Below are 18,500 nucleotides of genomic sequence, written 5' to 3'. Positions count from 1 at the left end.
ATCCCATACGTCGACCGAATAACCTGAACCAGTCGACGTGAATTTCCCACACGTCGACCGGTATCTTGGCAATGAGCTTTTCCACTGTACATGTGTTTAACCAGTCGACGTGTAGCCTCCCATACATCAACCAGTTCCTGTGTAGTGAATGTTTGTGGCTTATTTTACCATTTTGCCCTTAACCACTATCTCAAGTGTATTGTCACACATAATAAGGCCCAATAAAATATATTAATTATATTTTGACCATAGAAAAGACTATATTGTCCCAGACTTTATTTTATTTATTATGTGATACGAGTAAATGACATTTATGTCCTTTGAGTCTCAAACCATTTGAATTGTGGCAAATTACCATCCTATTCTTTTCGGACTTCAATATATAAATTTAACGTGAAAGGACCGTATTACCCTTAGATGATTTTGGGTTAGGCAAGAACCCGTTTAATGATCCGGATCCAGTGGATTTGGGTCGTTATACAAAGCTTGCCTCAATTTTGGATGGGTGGTAAGGAGTCTTTAGGGTGGGCGTTTTGTTTAGTGGGAACCATTAGATGTTTTTGGCACTTCGAGGGGTACTCTTGTTATGTGGGATAGGAGATGGGTGTTGAGGGTGGACATTTGGAGAGGGAGTTTCTCTATTTCCCGTGCTTTTGTTATAAAGGAGGATGAATTTAGGTGGGCTTTCTCCGATGTGCATAGTCTAGTGGATAATGGGGAAAGACACATTCTTTGGCATGAGCTCAGCTTTGAGAGGGGGCTATAGGCCCTCCCATGGTGTGTTGGTGGGGACTTCATGTTGAAAAGTTTGGGTGTGGTCAAGGGTGAGGTGATAGGGGCATTCCAGGAATTCCATTCTCATGGGTAGTTCGACAAATCCTAAAATGCTACTTTCATTCCATTGATTCCCAAGAAAGGTGGGGCTACTGATGTTAAGGATTTTAAATGTTAGTTTGGTGGGGTGTACGTGCAAACTTATTGCTAAAGTCTTTGCTTTGAGATTAAGGGATGTCTTGGATGGAGTTATCTCATAATCCCATAATGCTTTTATCGGTGGTCGTCGGATCCTTGATTTTTCTCTTGTTGCCAGTAAGTGTGTTGATTTTAGATTGAGTAGTGGTATTCCAAGAGTTCTTTGAAAGCTTGATATTGAGAAAGCCTGCAACCATGTGAATTGGATTTTTCTATTGTATATGTTGGCTATGTTACATGGACTCGAGTACGGGTGTTGGACATGGGTATGTATCCATGTGTCGGACGTGTCAAATCTCCAAATAGAATGACATATAGACACGATTAAATATTCATTTTATTAATTATTTTATTTTATTTTCTAGAGTAATGTTTTTATCTAATATAATGTTCAATATAGGCATTTAACTCTTTTTAAAGGAATAATATAATGTAATTGAATGATTGGATATGTTTTTTAAGTACATGTCTAGCCAAAAATGTCAGACACATATCTTATAACCATGTCCAAGGGATATGCATCCGACACCGGTACTTCACTACTTTTGAAGAGTCCATGTAACAGAGTATGTTGGAGATATTGGGTTTTGGAGAGATGGAGGAGGTGGATCATGTTCTGTATTTCATTTATCAGGTTTTCAGTTTTGATGAATAGGACTTGTCTGGCTTTTTTTGGCAGTTCTCAAGGTTTGAGACAAGGAGATCCTCTCTCTCCTTTTTTTGTTCATTATTGTTATGGAGGCTCTCAGCACATTAATGAGGGCCATGGATTTAGGCTTCATTAGGGGCTTCAGGGTGGGTAGAGATTTGGATCAACCAACGATATTTCTCATTTACTCTTTGCAGATGACACTTTGGTATTTTGTGATGCAGATGTGTCCCAATTGAGATTCTTAAGGTGTGTTTTGGTTTGTTTCCAGTCTGTCTCTGGGCTAAAAGTGAATGTGGGAAAGAGTTCCTTAGTCCTGGTAGGGGAGGTGCACGACGTTGCTAATCTTGCTACAGCTCTAGGGTGTGAGGTTTCTCATTTCCCTATTTCTTATTTAAGATTGCCTTTGGGTTCATCATTAAGAAGGGTGGGGGGTTGGGACCTTGTGATTGAGAGGTTTGAGAAGAGGCTTGTCAGGTGGAAGCATTACCTCTCTAAGGGTGGGAAGGCCACCCTCATGAAAAACACATTGTCAAATCTTCCTACTGATTTAATCTCTCTCTTTTAGATTTCGGCCTCCGTGGCTGATAGGATCAAGAAACTCTAGCAGAACTTCCTTTAGGGTAGATTGGGGGGGAGGGGGGCTTGTTCGGTAGGACCAGGTGTACAGGCTTATTTAGTTGGGTGGCTTAGGCATCAGGAGAGTGATCCCTTTTAATAGGGCCTTGCTAGGGAAATGGCTATAGAGATTTGGAGGTGAGCACCATCAGTTATGGAGGAGGGTCATTTGATGCTGCTACAAGGAGGAGAGATGTGGGTGGTGCTCTCGAGTGGTTATATCTTCCAGTGGTATTAGTGTTTAGAAGTTTATTTGTAAGTGTTGGGATAAATTTTCTAAACATATCAAATTCAGAATTCAAGATGGCAGGAACACTTGGCTTTGAAAAGATTTATAGTGTGGTGAGCGTTCGCTGGCTTATTCATTTCCAAGCTTTTCAAGATTGTCGTTAACAAACATGCATGGGTGGCTAATTGTTATCGGCTTGATAGCCGGAGGATCACTTGGGATGTGCGTTTTCGAAGGCTATTTTACGATTGGGAATTGGATGATGTTTATAACTTGTTGTCTATGCTGTATCGACAGACACTAGATAGGGGAGGCCCTGATTCCCTTATCTAGGTGCCCTCCTCCGAGGGGATTTTGATGTCCAATCCTTTTTTGGCTGCCTCTCAAGCTTCACAAGGCTAATTTTCCTTAGAAGACGGTGTGGTGCTCGAAGGCTCCCCTTAAAGTGGTTTTTTTTTGTTTGGACTGCTGCTTGGGGCAAGATTCAAACTCTTGATAACCTCAGAAGGAGAAGATAGAATACGGTTAATTGGTGTTGCATGTGTAAGAGGGATGAAGAGTTAGTGGATCATTTTCTTTTGCATTGTCCTGTAGCTCACGACTATTGGAGTTTGATTTTTGGTTTGTTTGGTATACAGTGGGTCATGCCCTGGTCCTCGAGATGTTTGATTGACTCTTAGAAAGGTTGTGGTGTGGGTTCTCACACTCGTCATCTTTGGAGGGTGGCTCCTTTCTCTATTTGGTAGGGCATCTGGAAGGAACGAAATTATAAATCTTTTGATGAGGAGGAATTTCCCATACGAATGTTAAAACACCACATTATTGTTTTTATGTTTTGTTGGGGGATGGGGAGATGTTGTACATCTTTAGAGGAATTTGTTGATCTTTTAGGCTCCTTAGGTCCTTAAGTCCCCCTTTTCTTTTTCTTTTCTTTAGGCTTTGGCCTCTGTGTATTCTTGGGATGCGTTCCCCATCACTAATGGATGGCTAGGATGCATTATAACCGATGGTGGAGATTGATTCTCTAGAATTTTCTCCCACCTTCTTGACACTTCTATATATATCTACAAGTATCTACAACATTCTAGAACTTTCCATATTATTCTACACAACTCTGGAGAAATCTAGAACCTTCCACACACGTCTATAATATTCTACACATATCTAGAATCTTCAACACAACTCTAGATTACTCCAGAAGACTCTAGAAACTCCGATGCCATGTAGTCGCCATGCAGCGTCCAACTCAGTGCCCGCGTGTGTCGCCTACGTGGTGTAACCTCCATAGGCGGGGCGTGATAGTAGGCTAAAGTAGAATTTCTCAACTCCCTCTGGGATTTGTTGTCATCAAAACCAAAAATTAAACAAAATATTACAGTCTTATAGAAAAAAATAAGAGACGAAGAGAGAATAAGCTAAACTGGAATATCTAATTCCTTTCTAAAATTAGGGATTTGTGGAGAAAAAAAAAAAAAAAAAAAAAAAAAAAAAAAGAACGAGAAGAAGACATTATGTTAGAGAGAGTGAAACAGTTTAATTAAGAAAATACAAAGATATAAGAAAAATTAAGGTTTTGTGGAGAAAAAAATAAAAATAGGGCTTTGTTAATAATAAAAAATAAAATTTGTAAAGGAGGAAAGGGGTTTGTGATGGAAGAAGAGGAAAACAACAAAGAAAATATAGAGAAAGATGATCTGCTAAAAAAGAAGAAGGCTGATCGGATAAGATTCGATCTATAATAAATTAACCCTTTGCAATAACACAAATCTTTGTAAAATAGAGCTATTGGACGGGTAAGTCAAACCACTAGGACTGCTAGTTTATGGCAACCAAGGTCTTTAAATTCACTTTTAGTTTAATAAAAGGGGTATAGAGTTTTGGTTTGGTTTGTCACTAGAATTAGGAATTAAAATTGCATAAAAACAACAATTTGCAAGAAATTTAGAGGAATGAAATCTAGGTAGAGAGGACTAAGGAAGTGAATTCACTACCTACCCTATAAACGTGCTAAATTGCTATTAACTTGGGAAACAATTTCACTACATGGCAATGATATGTAGCAATACTAGATTGCTACATTATCCTCAAGAAATTCATAGGATCAAAACTTAAGTATAGTCCCTCAAAGTACTACATGCTAGAACTACCTAAATTAGAGTGTAGCCATGACATGCTCACTAAGCTAGGGACTATCAAACCCCTCAATCACTATAGTGATAGCACATGGAATTAAGAATCAAGATAAAATCCATCAAAGGAAAGCCTAAGTAATGGACTAACAAGCTTCTTATACAACATGCCAACAAAACCCATTCCACAATCTCATTTCCATACTCACTATGAAAATGCAAGCCATACAATCATGTGAGAATATAATCTAAGACAAGATGATAGATTCAACATAATCATTTATATAAATAAAGATCCATTACAAATGTAAGGTGCTCTAGATCATAGAACCACCATATACATCAATCATTTCCCAAATTAAATGAAACTAAAGCATGCTTACAAGGGATGGCTTCATCACCTCCCTAGATAGAGAGTTAGTTACCCATGGATGCAAGGAATGAAGGAGAAGAAGAGGCCTCACTCTCCATTTTCGTACCTAGGGGCTTCTTAGCACACAAACCCACTTCAACCCAATATTTCTCTCTCTAAACTTAGCAAAAAATGTGAGATCCATATATCATAGCCTCAAAGCCCTTATCTGGCCAAAATAATCTCATTTTCCCCCCATTTTCGTGGCTCTACTACTCTAAGATAAATTAGGACCACACAAAAAGGTCAAGGGGACAGCATTGGAAGAAACAATGCAGAGCTGTCTATAAAATGGCAGGCGCCCGCGCCTTAATGAGCGCACTGGCATGTTTGACGGGTGCCCGCGAGGGCCTGGCGGGGACCCGCGGTGTATAATGGCTGGGGCTCGCGAGACACGGTGGGGACGCGCACTGGCTAGATGAATATGGAGGTTTTGGCGGCGCTCGCGCCTTCTTAGCTCTACTCTGAATATATATATATATATATATATATATATATATATATATATATCTTAAACCTCCTTTTTGCACGGACTGCTGACGCCACTCTTCTTCTTTAGACTTTATGTATTGAACGTCATGAGTTCCGTGGATTACTTGACTCGGCCAAAATGACGGTTCCCGGCAACGGCGTGCTTTGATCTTCAAAAACTTATCAAAGCGTCACTTTTACCCCTCTTAGGGGCACCAACCTGAAAATGGACAAAAGAATGCAATTAAGGTTAATATATACAATAGAATCAACTAATGGACTTAACTAATGCAAATAAGGGCGCTTGAATATGCAATATTTGGCGCTTATCACACCCCCAAACTTACATTTTGCTAGTCCCATAGCAAAAACCAAAAATGAAACTCTTAACAAAATGATAAGATTTGAAATACTATCGACATGCATCAATCATGGTGCAAGAAAATACATATATAGCTCAATTGTAACTTGGAACAGACAGAATATTGGAGATGGGATCATTAAGCAGACTACCTTGCATATAGGCCTTGATATACAAAATGGCTAAACATATTTCAAATCTCATGCATCAACATTATAGTCTTCATAAATAATCCAATTGTCATCTCTTGAATAGAAATCAACTCTAACTTCAGTGAAAGTGAACCGGTTTCCCAATATGTGGCTTTTACCTTCTTTTTCCAATTTCAAAACACAAGCTTCAAATCATTGGATTTCCCTTTTTGAATAAGGTCTCTAAGGCATGAATTTATTCCAAATGTAACTTTTGTTGATGTTGTTTTTTTCTTTCTTTTTTTTTTTTTTTTTTTTTTAACATATTATGGTCGTGCAGTATCGAAGTCCTTTAAGCTTTCTAACCAACCCATGTAACAAGCGTTAGGCTAGCAACTCCCAAACCGGACGGCTTTAGGGTGCTAAGTGTAAAGACACTCCTAGGGCTTAATAACTCGAATTGGCAAGGCTATGAACTTCAATGAACCATATTTATTTATTTTTGTTTTTGTGAATGACCGTGCAATGCCTAAGTCCCTTAAGCTTTCTAACCAACCCATGTAGCAAGCGTTAGGCCAGTAACTCCCAAACCGGATGGCTTTAGGGTGCTAAGTGTAAAAACACTCCTAGGGCTTAATAACTCGAGTTAACAAGGCTACGAACTTAAACTAGTCATTATCCTTATTCATTCATATATATATTATTTTTTTAAAATTCAATGCCAAAGATATCCATTCATTAGGGTTATCAATTCAAATCAACTGAGTCATGGTCAAGGTAAATCGGATTGCATGCCTCACAATTAAGTTTCTGGTGTGCATCTGTGCAGCGTGAAGCATAGAAGAGTATGAAATTCAATGAAAATCTAATTGAAGCCTTTATACAAACCAGTTTGAGTTCACATGATCATTTCTGAATTTTTTTTTTTCTTTATTTTCAAAAATTATCATTTGCCTCTATACACAAAGTATTAAACATATGTTTCAATCTCTAACAAGTTCCAAGATTACTCTATCATTGCTTCCCAAAAATGATTTTTATTAACTTACATGAATCAAGTTAAACATGCAAGCAAAAGTGTAATACCAAGCAAAAGTGTAAAACCAAAAATACAATAATGCACCCCCAAACTTGAATGTCACAGTGTCCTCAATATGAGAAGACAAAGAATGAAAATGAAATTGAAAAGAGGGTACATGTAACAATAGTACCAAGTGGAGGAGGAAATTCAATGGCGGCGCAAAAAATAAGCCATATTATGAATTCCAGGAGCATGCCCCCAAACTTGAATTCAAAAACCTGTCAAAAGACATCTATACACCACAAGCATCAAATGAGTCCAACAAAAATGACTATAAATAACTGCAAATTTATTTAGCTAAAAACCAAATATCCCTGCAAAGCAGTAAAAGTATTGCAGTTAAAGGTTCAAAATAGGAACAGAAAAGTAAATGCCAAACGCGGCCCAAAAGAAAGTATAATAAGCACTACTAGAAAGCTAGATAGATATGGAAAGCACAAAATCACGCCATCGGGGCGGAGGATGAGTCACCGGCGCCGCCTGGGGTGCCATCAATCAGGGTCTGGAGCATGGCCTGTAATGCCTGCTGTCCATCCTGAGTCGCGTAAAACCTCTCCAGAGTCTCCTAACGAAAGTCCGTAAGAATGCCCTCAATGCCCTCGACTCGCAATTAGAGTGCATCAAGACGAGTGCTGAGCGAATTGTAAGCGGCCCCAAACATTGCATGCAGAGGCGGGGCAACAGGAGCATCAGACGAAGCAGGAGCATCAAACGAAGCCGGAGCAACAGGAACAGCTGGAGCTCCCCAATCCAACACATCAACTATGCGAGCTTGACGGGAAGTCTTGAGTTAAACTGTGCTGAACTTCCAAACCCCAAGGTCAAAATGAAACACATCGGTCAGCTTCTCCTCATTTTGGGGCGCTTTGAACCCTTTGTTCTTAAGCAACCGGGTGATCAAGTATGGAAAAGGAAATGCCCAGGTGATGGCCTTACTCGACTGTGACACAATGAGGTCAGTGTAGACCTTGAGAATTTGATCCCAGACCAGTTGCGGGACGCAGAACCACTGTTCCTTCTCAGCGGCATAAAGGGCGTTCAGAAAAGCCCCTTATTCGTTTAGAATGCTTCGACACAGGAATGACATTTTTGGCCAGGACCGAGTCCAGGAACCAGATCCGGCATGGGAGAAAGGACTTATTGGTACTGGTTGTTCGATTGCCAGTATACTGGTTGTGGCAAATTTCTTCCACAACATCCACCACTTTTAGATTATCTGGAGGCGCAACGTACAAAGGTAAACCCGCGTCATCCACCGGAGAGGCCAATGGGCAGAGCAAAGCTGCGGCAAGGTCCCGAAGTTTAAATTTAAAAGTGATGCCATCAACAATGGTCTTAATGACATCCGGGTTGTCGTATGAATGGAATATGTTTGCATAAAACAGGCGGACCACACGCGGATAGTAACCACTAGCGCGTGGCTTGAAAAGAGAGGCAGGGCCACGCTCCGTTAATTCACGGACCGCCAACACGATTTTCGGATTGTTTTCGAAGCCCTCTTGGATGTCAAATTTGGCCTCGGTTTCGATGGGCCAATCCGCCCAATCTGGCGTGGGGGCCTCCCCGAAAGGTCAATCGAAAGAACAAGCTCGCTTGGAAGAGGTTTTGGGAGCCATTTGAGTGAAAAAATTGGTTTGGGCAATTTAACGAACACCTGGTGTGCAAGATAAAATGGAAGAGAGCCAAACGTGGATTAGAAACTTGAAAACCCAAAAATTTTACCCTGCAATCAACAATACACAACCCCAAACAATTGTAAATCCTCTACATAATTAATCTCATTTCTATTGTTTAAAAATTTAGAGAAAAAGAGGGAAATACGAAAACTTACCAACAATGGAGGAACCAAAAGCCCTTTCTTGATCCAAAAGGAGTGAATGATGGAATGATAAGGAAGAGGGAAGAATTAAGGATGATGGAGAGAAGGGTTGGTAATGGAAATAAGGTAAGAGGGGGAAAATAAGGGGGAAGAAGGGCAATGGAGAGGTTGGAGTCGAAATGAGGGGAGGAGGGAGACTTAGGATTTAAAATAATTGGCTTGGATGCCTATTTAAAGAGAGTCGGTGAAGTGCGGCGGGCGGGCGCCCGCTGCAGCATGAGCAAACTGCCCTTTTTCGCGGGCGCCCGCGGGACATTTCTGAAACTGGACGTTTTCGCGGGCACTCACGAGACTTGGGCGGGGCGCCCGCCAAGTTGCTTGGTAGAACCTTCCTAGAAATGATATTTAGCCTAACAAAGACCAGGCCAGGATCGAAAAATCCAGAAATTGGAAACTTAAGCTCTTTTAGACCGAGACACCGTGTAGAACCTTTCAGAATGGAATTCAGAGTGCAAATTCAGAAGCGATTATCATAGAGGCCTGAATTTCCCGTGATGTTTGGATTGGACAAGAAAGTTGCAATAATGACCGCAAAATTTTTTAAAAAAGGTACTGAGACTGTAAAATGACTAAGAAAACCGCATGTGACGTTTGGAATACAATTCGGGACAATTTTAAAAAAGGCCACATTTTTTGCTATTCCTAGCTAATTTCTAGAAAATTCGTGGCCAAGGTAACTCGAAGGAAGGAAGCTTGGAGATTGGACGAGTTGCTTCCCATGAGTGCTAAATTTAACGTCGATAGCTAGACGAACCAAGATCTCACATTAGTCCTCGTAAATTGGGTCCGTCAATAGGACTTTCTCTACTTTGCGAATTGGGACCATGCCATCAACATAAAGCTTAAGCCTTTAGCCATTAACCTTGAATAGAGATCCATCGATAGGATCTTGCAGTTCAATTGCACCATGAGGAAAGACAGAAGTGATGACATATGGACCATCTCACTATGATCGGAGTTTACCGGGAAAGAGTCTCAATCTAGAATTGAAAAGCCAAACTTTCTGTCTAGGGGCAAAAGACTTGTTGACAATGTGCTTGTCATAAAATGTTTAGTCTTTGCCTTATAGATTTTGGCGCTTTCGTATGCATCATTGCGAATTTTCTCAAGCTCATTGAGCTGCAATTTGCGAGTAGAGCCAACTTGTTGGAGATCAAAGTTGAGCCTTTTTATGGCCCAATAAGCACGGTGCTCTAATTCGACCAAGAGATGACAAGCTTTGCCAAAGACAAGTCGATATGGCGACATGCCAATGGGCGTCTTATACGCTGTCCGGTAAGCCCAAAGCGCATCGTTAAGTCTTAATGACCAATCTTTGCGGTCCGGTTGAACCATTTTTTCCAGAATATACTTGATTTCCCGATTAGATACTTCCATTTGACCGCTCGTTTGAGGGTGATAAGGTATGGAAACCTTATGAATGACGGAGTATTTAGAAATGACGGATTTAAGATATCGATTTTGAAAATAAGATCCACCGTCACTGATGAGCGCTCGGGGTGTACCAAAACAACTAAAAATGTTCGATTAAATGAACTTGACCACAACTTTATGATCATTGGTTTTGGTAGCCTCGACCTTAACCCATTTAATCACATAATCCACCACTATAAGAATATACTCATAGCTATAAGAAGATGGAAATGGTCCCATGAAGTCAATCCCCCACACATTGAAAATTTCTATGATTAAGATGGGAGTGAGGGGAATCATCTCTTTTCTAGACATAGAGCCAAGCTTTTGGCAATGCTAACAAGATTTACAGAAGTTGTAAGCATCCCGAAACAAGGAAGGCCAATAGAATCCGCTTTGAAGGACCTTGTCAGCGGTCTTCTTGGCACTGGAGTGACCCCCACAAGCAAGGGTATAGCAGAAATTTAGGACACTTGTGAATTCATTTTCGGGAATGCATCGCCGGATAATTTGGTCCGGGCAATACTTGAATAACTCTGGATCTTCCCAAAAAAAAATGCTTGACTTAAGAGAAGAAACGGTCTCTTTCTTGTTTTGACCAATTGGAGGGAATTTTTCCAACCGCAAGATAGTTGACAATATCCGCGAACCATGGAAGATTTGAATGAGAAATCTGAAACAGTTGCTCATCCAGAAAGGAATCACGAACTGCAGCAAATTTAGAATATTTCTCAATGAGCAAACGAGAGAGATGGTCGGCGACAACATTGTTTGTCCCTTTTTTGTCCCAAATTTCAATGTCAAACTCTTAGAGTAAGAGTATCCATCGAATTAGGTGAGGTTTGGTCTCTTTTTTGGCGAGCAAATGCCTTAGAGCGGCATAGTCTGAAAAGACAATGACCTTGGATCCTAAAAGGTAAGAGCGGAATTTATCCAAGGCATACACCACAGGTAGCAATTCTTCTTCAGTGGTGGTGTAATTTAACTGAGCATTATAGAGAGTCTTGCTAGCGTAATAGATAGCATGCGGAAGCTTGTCCACACGCTGGCCCAAAACTGCACCCAATGCAAAATCGGATGCATCACACATAATCTCAAATGGAAGAGACCAATTGGGCGGTTTCATGATTGGGGCTGATGAGAGAAAAGAACAGAGCTTCTTGAAAGCTTCCAAACAGGCTTCATCAAAATTGAACGAAACATCCTTGGCAAGAAGATTACACAAGGGCCGAGAGATTTTGCTAAAATTTTTGATGAAGCGGCGGTAGAAACCAGCATGTCCAAGGAAAGAACGGATTTGACGAACAGAATTAGGAGGAGGAAGGTTAGAGATTAACTCAACTTTAGCCTTGTTGACCTCAATTCCCCTCTTTGAAATGACATATCCCAAGCCAATGCCTTCTTGGACCATAAAATGGCTCTTTTCCCAACTTAGAATCAAATTTTTCTCCTTGCATCTTCGAAGCACAAGGGATAGATTTTGGAGACAGGAGTTAGAGGAAGATCCAAAGTAAGAAAAATCATCCATGAGCACTTCCAAGAATTTTTCAACCATATCGGAAAATATGGACATCATGCACCTTTGGAAGGTTACCGGTGCATTGCATAGCCCAAAGGGCATGCGCCTATAGGCAAATATTCCAAAGGGACATGTGAATGTGGTCTTCTCTTGATCTTGTGGATCAATTGCCACTTGGTTATAGCCGGAATAAACACCAAGGAAACAATAGTAGCTTTGGCCGGCTAACCTCTCTAGGATTTGATCAATGAATGGGAGTGGGAAATGATCCTTCCTAGTGGTAGAATTTAGCTTCCGGTAGTCAATGCACACACGCCACCCAGTGGTGGTGCGTTGTGGCACGAGATCTCCTGCTGAATTTTCGACAACGGTGAGGCTGGATTTCTTAGGAACAACTTGAGTGGGGCTCACCCACTTGCTATCAGATATGGGGTAGATGATTCTCGCATCTAGTAGCTTGATCACCTCTTTCATGACCACTTCCTTCATGTTGGGATTCAATCAGCACTGCACCTCTCTAGAAGGTTTGGCGTCGTCCTCCAAATGAATGCAGTGCATACAAATAAAAGGGTCGATTCTTTTCAAATCAGCCACTGCCCAGCCAATAGCTTCTTTGTGCTCTTGTAGCACCGCTAAAAGGCTATTTTCTTAATCTTTTAAAAGGTCCAAAGCAATGATGACTGGAAGAGTTTGACTCGCACCTAGAAACACATACTTGAGGTAGGCCGGGAGCGGCTTTAACTCAAGTTGTGGTAGAGATTTCAAGGAAGGGACCGAAGGAGTAGTGGAGAGTTGAGGAAGTGGTTCTTTTGGCACCTTCCAAGGAGGACAATTCATGATAGCATTAATGTCAAGCAAAGAGTTCACTTCTTGGATGGATTGGTCAATATCAAAGTTAGAGAAGTCAAAGTGTGACATGTAAGTTTCCAAAGGATCTTTGCTTAGAATGAAGAGGAGAGATTCTTCGACCACTTCATCTACCACATCGAGGAGAAAACACTCATCCTTTTCGGAAGGATGTTGAGTTGCATGGAAAATGTGGAGTTTTACTTGCATATTTCTAAAGGCAATATCCATCACTCCGGTTTGGCAATTAATTGAAGTGTTAGCCGTAGCTAAGAATGGCCTACCGAGGATCACAGGAATATGTTTCTTTGGATCATGGACCGGTTCCTTGTCAAGAACCACAAAGTCTACCGGGAAGTAGAATTTATCCATTTTGATTATGACATCTTCAAGAATGCCTCGTGGGTGCTTGACCGATTTGTCGGCAAGCTGCAAGACCACGGAGGTTGGCTTTAGATCTCCCAACTCAAGCTGTAAGTAAACTGAATATGGAATCAAATTTACACTAGCTCCTAAGTCCATGAGGGCCCTTTCTATCTTTTTGTCCCCAATGACATACAAGATTGTCGGGGCGCCCGGATCCTTATACTTTGGAGGAGCACTATGTTGAATGATTGCACTCACATTTTCAGTTAATCTTACCTTCTTTGGCAAATGATTTTTGGAAGTGCGCTTTTGAGTACACAAACCCTTGAGGAATTTCGCATAAGGAGGGATTTGCTTTATAGCATCCAAGAGAGGCAAGTTGATCTTTACCTGCTTGAAAACTTTTCACATGTCTTAAATTTTACAATTTTTGTTCCCAAAATGTGTCGACTCTTGGAGACATTAGGGAAACAGAGCCTTAGGCTCATAAGAAGTTCCCACATTTGGGATAACAAGCTTGGAATTTTCAGTGCTAGACTTTGGATCTTTATGAGTGAGCTTTGGATTAGAAGAGCTAGGATTTGGGTTTTTGGGAGGAAGAACTTTTTCTTTCCCTCCATTAACCTTGTTGTCCACAACTTGGCCACTCCGGAGGGTGGTGATTGCTTGGACTTGTTCATGAGTAGGCCCACTCGGAGGAGAGGCTTCGTCAATCACATACATCCCTCTAGTATTCTCAAATGGTTGAGCAGGAAGCTTCCCCTTATCTCTTTGAAGAAGTTGGTTCACTGAATTGGCTATTTGTCCCACTTGATTCTTAAGTTTAGCTATTGACTGAGTATGTGAATGAACTATTTAGAAAGTGGGCTACAATGATGCCAAGAGTTGCTTGTTGGATTCCAACATTTGCTTATTTAAAGATTCCATCATTTGCTTATTTGCAGCCAAAATCTCATCAGTTAGAAACACAGGAGGTTGATTGGAGACATTGGGATTATAAGGGGGACGGTAGCTTGAAGAGGCCTGAAATTGCCTATTTTGAAATTGAGAAGGGGGCTGATTTTGATCCCCTTGATTCTGAAAGTTCGAATTTTGTGTGGCGGGTTGCCTCCACGAGAAATTCGGATGATCTCTCCAGCCCGGATTATAGGTATTAGAATAAGGATTGTTTCCAGGCCTAGAAAACATCGTATTTGCTTGCTCTTGATTGGGACTAGGAAATTGCTCCGGTGTGGGGCAATCTTCCGAGATATGAAAAGGACTAGTGCATGATGCACACACCGAACTAGCTGAATTTTGAGACAATGAAGAAAAGAGATGTGGTGATATGAAAAGGACTAGTGCATGATGCACACACCGAACTAACTGAATTTTGAGACAATGAAGAAAAGAGATATGGTGCCATTAATTGGTAGAATTTTTTAGCTATGGCATCCACTTGAGAAGATTCTTCTCTCATTGTTTTTGGTTGACAAGAGTTGGTGGTCTTTGTGCTGGCTGAGGTTGGAGTACTACGAGGATTATGTTGAAATAAATTTTCACTCAAGTTCTCAAGTAGTGCCTCATCTGCACTTTTGGACATAAAAATCCCTCCACATGATAAGTCAACCATGAATCTATGGGTATCGGTTAAACCAGCATAGAAAGCTTGCACCAATTGCCATTTTGGCATTAGGTGGTGCGGACATTTCCTAAGGAGGTCTTGAAGTCTTTCCCAAGTCTCATGGAGTTGTTCCCCCTCGCTTTATGAAAAGCTAAGAATGGAACGCTTCATTAGGTTGGTTTTACTCACTAGATAATATTTTTTTAAGAATTCTTGTTGCAATTGAGCCCATGAAGTAATGTAATTTGCAGCAAGGGAGTTCAACCAATATTTTGCCCTATCTTTTAAGGTGAATGGGAAGAGATGCAAATGGAGAGCATTTTCAGGGAAACCCCTAAGCTTGATGGTGGAACAAATTTCAAGGAACTCATCAAGGTGCTTATAAGGGTCCTCATGTTCCAAGCCATGAAAGGAAAGAAGCATTTGAATTGTACTAGATTTGATTTCATATTGGGCTGCATCGATGTTTGGCATCACTATGCAAGAGGGAGAGGCATAAGTTGTAGGGATGAAATGGTCCTTAAGAGTCATAGGAACAATATTTGGAATTTTAGCCCTATTATTATCAATTCCCTCATTCCTGACATTTGTTTCATTATTAGCCATTGGATTAGTCTCAAGATTAAGTCCTCTTAAATTTTTTGATTCCCTAATGCTTCTTCTAAGAGTTCTTTTAAGTGAATTTATATCAATTGGCACTTCAAGAGTAAGCAAGGATAGTGACCTACGGCCCAACATAAACTGCGCAATTCACAACAAACATAATATCCCTTCACCATCACATCCACATACGATATTCCTGTTCTCCTCAATTATCAATCATGACAGAAAAGAAATGGCCTTGACAAGGACCGATGCTTTGCAGTAACAAGAAATAACAAATAGCCTCGACAATGGCTTTACAATTTAACTATCAATAATTTAACCATATGCAAGATATTCACAACTTTGAAACTAGAACTTCGAAAACTTACCGGGAGTCCTTTAGACTTAAAAATTTCCTAGCTTTCCCCACAGCAAGCCTTGAGTACCTAGAATCTCACAAGAGCACTTGAAACACAAATTAATCGAAACCAACATAAAAAATATCCACAAGAACACAATATTCATAATCAAACTAAAGTTAACCCTAAAACCTCGGTTACAAAACCGTTTGTAGTCCCCTGCAACGGTGCCAAAAATTGATCGGATAAGATTCGATCTACAATAAATCAACCCTTTGTAATAGCACAAATCATTGTAAAATAGGGCTATTGGATGGGTAAGTCGAACCACTAGGATTGCTAGTTTATGGCAACCAAGGTCTTTAAATTCACTTTTAGTTTGATGAAAGAGGTATAAAGTTTTGGTTTGGTTTGTCACTAGAATTAGGAATTAAAATTACATAAAAACAACAATTTGCAAGAAATTTAGAAGAAACAAATCTAGGTAGAGAGGACTAGGGAAGTGAATCCACTACCAACCCTATAAACATGCTAAATTGCTATTAACTTGGGAAACAATTTCACTACATGGCAATGATATGTAGCAATACTAGATTGCTATATTATCCTCAAGAAATTCATAGGATCAAGACTTAAGTATAATCCCTCAAAGTACTACATACTAGAACTACCTAAATTAGAGTGTAGCCATGACATGCTCACTAAGCTAGGGACTATCAAACCCCTCAATCACTATGGTGATAGCACATGAAGTCAAGAATCAAGATAAAATCCATCAAAGGAAAGCCTTAGCAATGGACTAACAAGCTTCTCATACAACATGCCAACAAAACCCATTTCACAATCTCATTTCCATACTCACTATGAAAATGCAAGCCATACAATCATGTGAAAATATAATCTAAGACAAGATGATAGATTCAACATAATCATTTATATAAATAAAGATCCATTAGAAATGTAAGGTGCTCTAGATCATGGAACCACCATATACATGAATCATTTCCCAAATTAAATGAAACTAAAGCATGCTTATAAGGGAGGGCTTCATCACCTCCCTAGAAAGAGAGTTAGTTACCCATGGGTGCAAGGAATAAAGGAGAAGAAGAGGCCTCACCCTCCATTTTCGCACCTAGGGGCTCCTTAGCACACAAACCCACTTGAACCCAATATTTCTCTCTCTAAACTTAGCAAAAAATGTGAGATCCATATATCATAGCCTCCAAGCCCTTATCTAGCCAAAATAATATCATTTTCCCCCCATTTTCGTGGCTTTACTACTCTAGGATAAATTAGGACCACACAAAAGGGTTAAGGGGACAACATTGGAAGAAACAATGCAGAGTTGTCTGCAAAATGGCAAGCTCCCACAAACACTGGGCGGGCACCCACGCCTTGATGAGTGCACTGGCTTGTTTGGCTGGCGCCCGCGAAGGCCTAGCGGGCACCCGCGGTGCATGATTGTAGGGGCCCGCGAGACACGGCAGGGCCCCGCGTTGGCTAAATGAATCTAAAGGTTTTGGCAGGCGCCCGCGCCTTCTTGGCTCTTCTCTGAATATATATATCTTAAACCTCCTTTTTGCATGGAGTGCTAACGCCACTCCTCTTCCTTGGACTTTGTGCATCGAACGTCATGAGTTCCGTGGATTACTTGACTTGGCCAAAATGACGGTTCCCGGCAACGGCGTGCTTTGATCTTCAAAAACTTATTAAAGCGTCACTTTTACCTCTCTTAGGGGAACCAACCTGAAAATAGACAAAATAATGCAATTAAGGCTAATATATATAATATAATCAACTAATGGACTTAACTAATGCAAATAAGGGTGCTTGAATATGCAATATTCGGCACTTATCAAAGGCTAGAGGGCTAAAAAAGATTTTATAATCGATTGTAGCAAGTTTGAAGTTTGGTTTAGTTTGGTTACAAGACAGAGCGAGACTCTTTTATTTCCTCTTTTTGATCGTTTGCAGTTTTGAACAAGTAATAAGCATAAAAATATTAGGTACATTAATTTGATTGATGAAATTTTAAACAAAGTTGTTATTTGATTGGCAATGTTTTGACCTTTATATTATTAAAATTCAGAGTTCCTCGTTCTTTATTGTTGGACTCAACTTTTTTGAAACTCTTCGAAAAATACTCATAATCCGACATTTGTACACAGCTTATTCATAACATGTGCATTTATTTAGAAAAAGAAAAAGAAAAAAATTAACATATTTTTTAACATGTCGAACACATATCAAGTTGTCTCTAATGGTTTGACATGGATATAGCCTTATCATGTGAAGGTTTAGCATTCATTTGAGGTGGAAGAAGGCGGATCAGGGAACATGATTGCATTGGTAGAAAGCAACTACTAAACTCAGGAGATCAAGAGTAAGTCTGAGGTGCACAAACTGGGTCTAAAGGTACTGAGTAATAACTACAAGTGAGACTGAGGTATATATCTACTTAAGTACAAGTCAATATTAGAGTTAAACCTCTCAACATATCAGATTCGGACCGGATCATGGTCAATCCAATCCGAATCCGATAAGCATAATGAGTGATCTGATCCAGTCCGATAATCCGACGGATTTTTATTGAGTCAATCCGTATCCGATTTGTTTGATTATCGGATGTCCGATCCGATAATGTAATTTGCACAAATCAAGAAACAAACAACAGATTAGGGCATCTTGTAAACATCGAAACCAAAAAACTGAATAATGTCTATCAAGTTCGATTCATAAACAATACAGGTAATATAGTACGAAATTTCAACATCATATATACGAATTGGTGTAATTCAACATATAATATTTATATATATATATATAATGATTCAAATGGAGTTAACTTGAAAGAGCTCCTTTTGGATATCAATTTCA

At 40.1% G+C, this 18,500-nt stretch overlaps 1 protein-coding gene across 1 annotated transcript; it reads left to right on the top strand.

Annotated features, from left to right (window-relative positions):
• Window positions 1-713: 713 nt before the first annotated feature.
• Window positions 714-2,189, top strand: LOC132277399 (uncharacterized). The gene is made up of 2 exons (XM_059779260.1): window positions 714-777; window positions 1,846-2,189. Exons 1-2 carry the CDS (start codon window positions 714-716, stop codon window positions 2,187-2,189), a joined length of 408 nt encoding a protein of 135 aa, XP_059635243.1.
• The last annotated feature ends 16,311 nt before the right edge of the window (window positions 2,190-18,500 follow it).

The sequence above is a fragment of the Cornus florida genome, unplaced genomic scaffold (genome assembly GCF_030987335.1).
Source record: "Cornus florida cultivar Cherokee Brave unplaced genomic scaffold, ASM3098733v1 CherokeeBrave_3.0.0_Hap2_Chr10, whole genome shotgun sequence".
NCBI lineage: Eukaryota > Viridiplantae > Streptophyta > Magnoliopsida > Cornales > Cornaceae > Cornus > Cornus florida.
Note: the sequence above shows the minus strand (reverse complement) of the source record. Positions and strands in the feature narration are given on the sequence as shown.

Coding starts and splice junctions, on each gene's coding strand:
- LOC132277399 (XM_059779260.1), top strand. CDS start 714: ATGGGGAAAGACACATTCTTTGGCATGAGCTCAGCTTTGAGAGGGGGC. Junction 778..1,845: donor GGGCTATAGGCCCTCCCATG/GTGTGTTGGTGG, acceptor TTTGTGATGCAG/ATGTGTCCCAATTGAGATTC.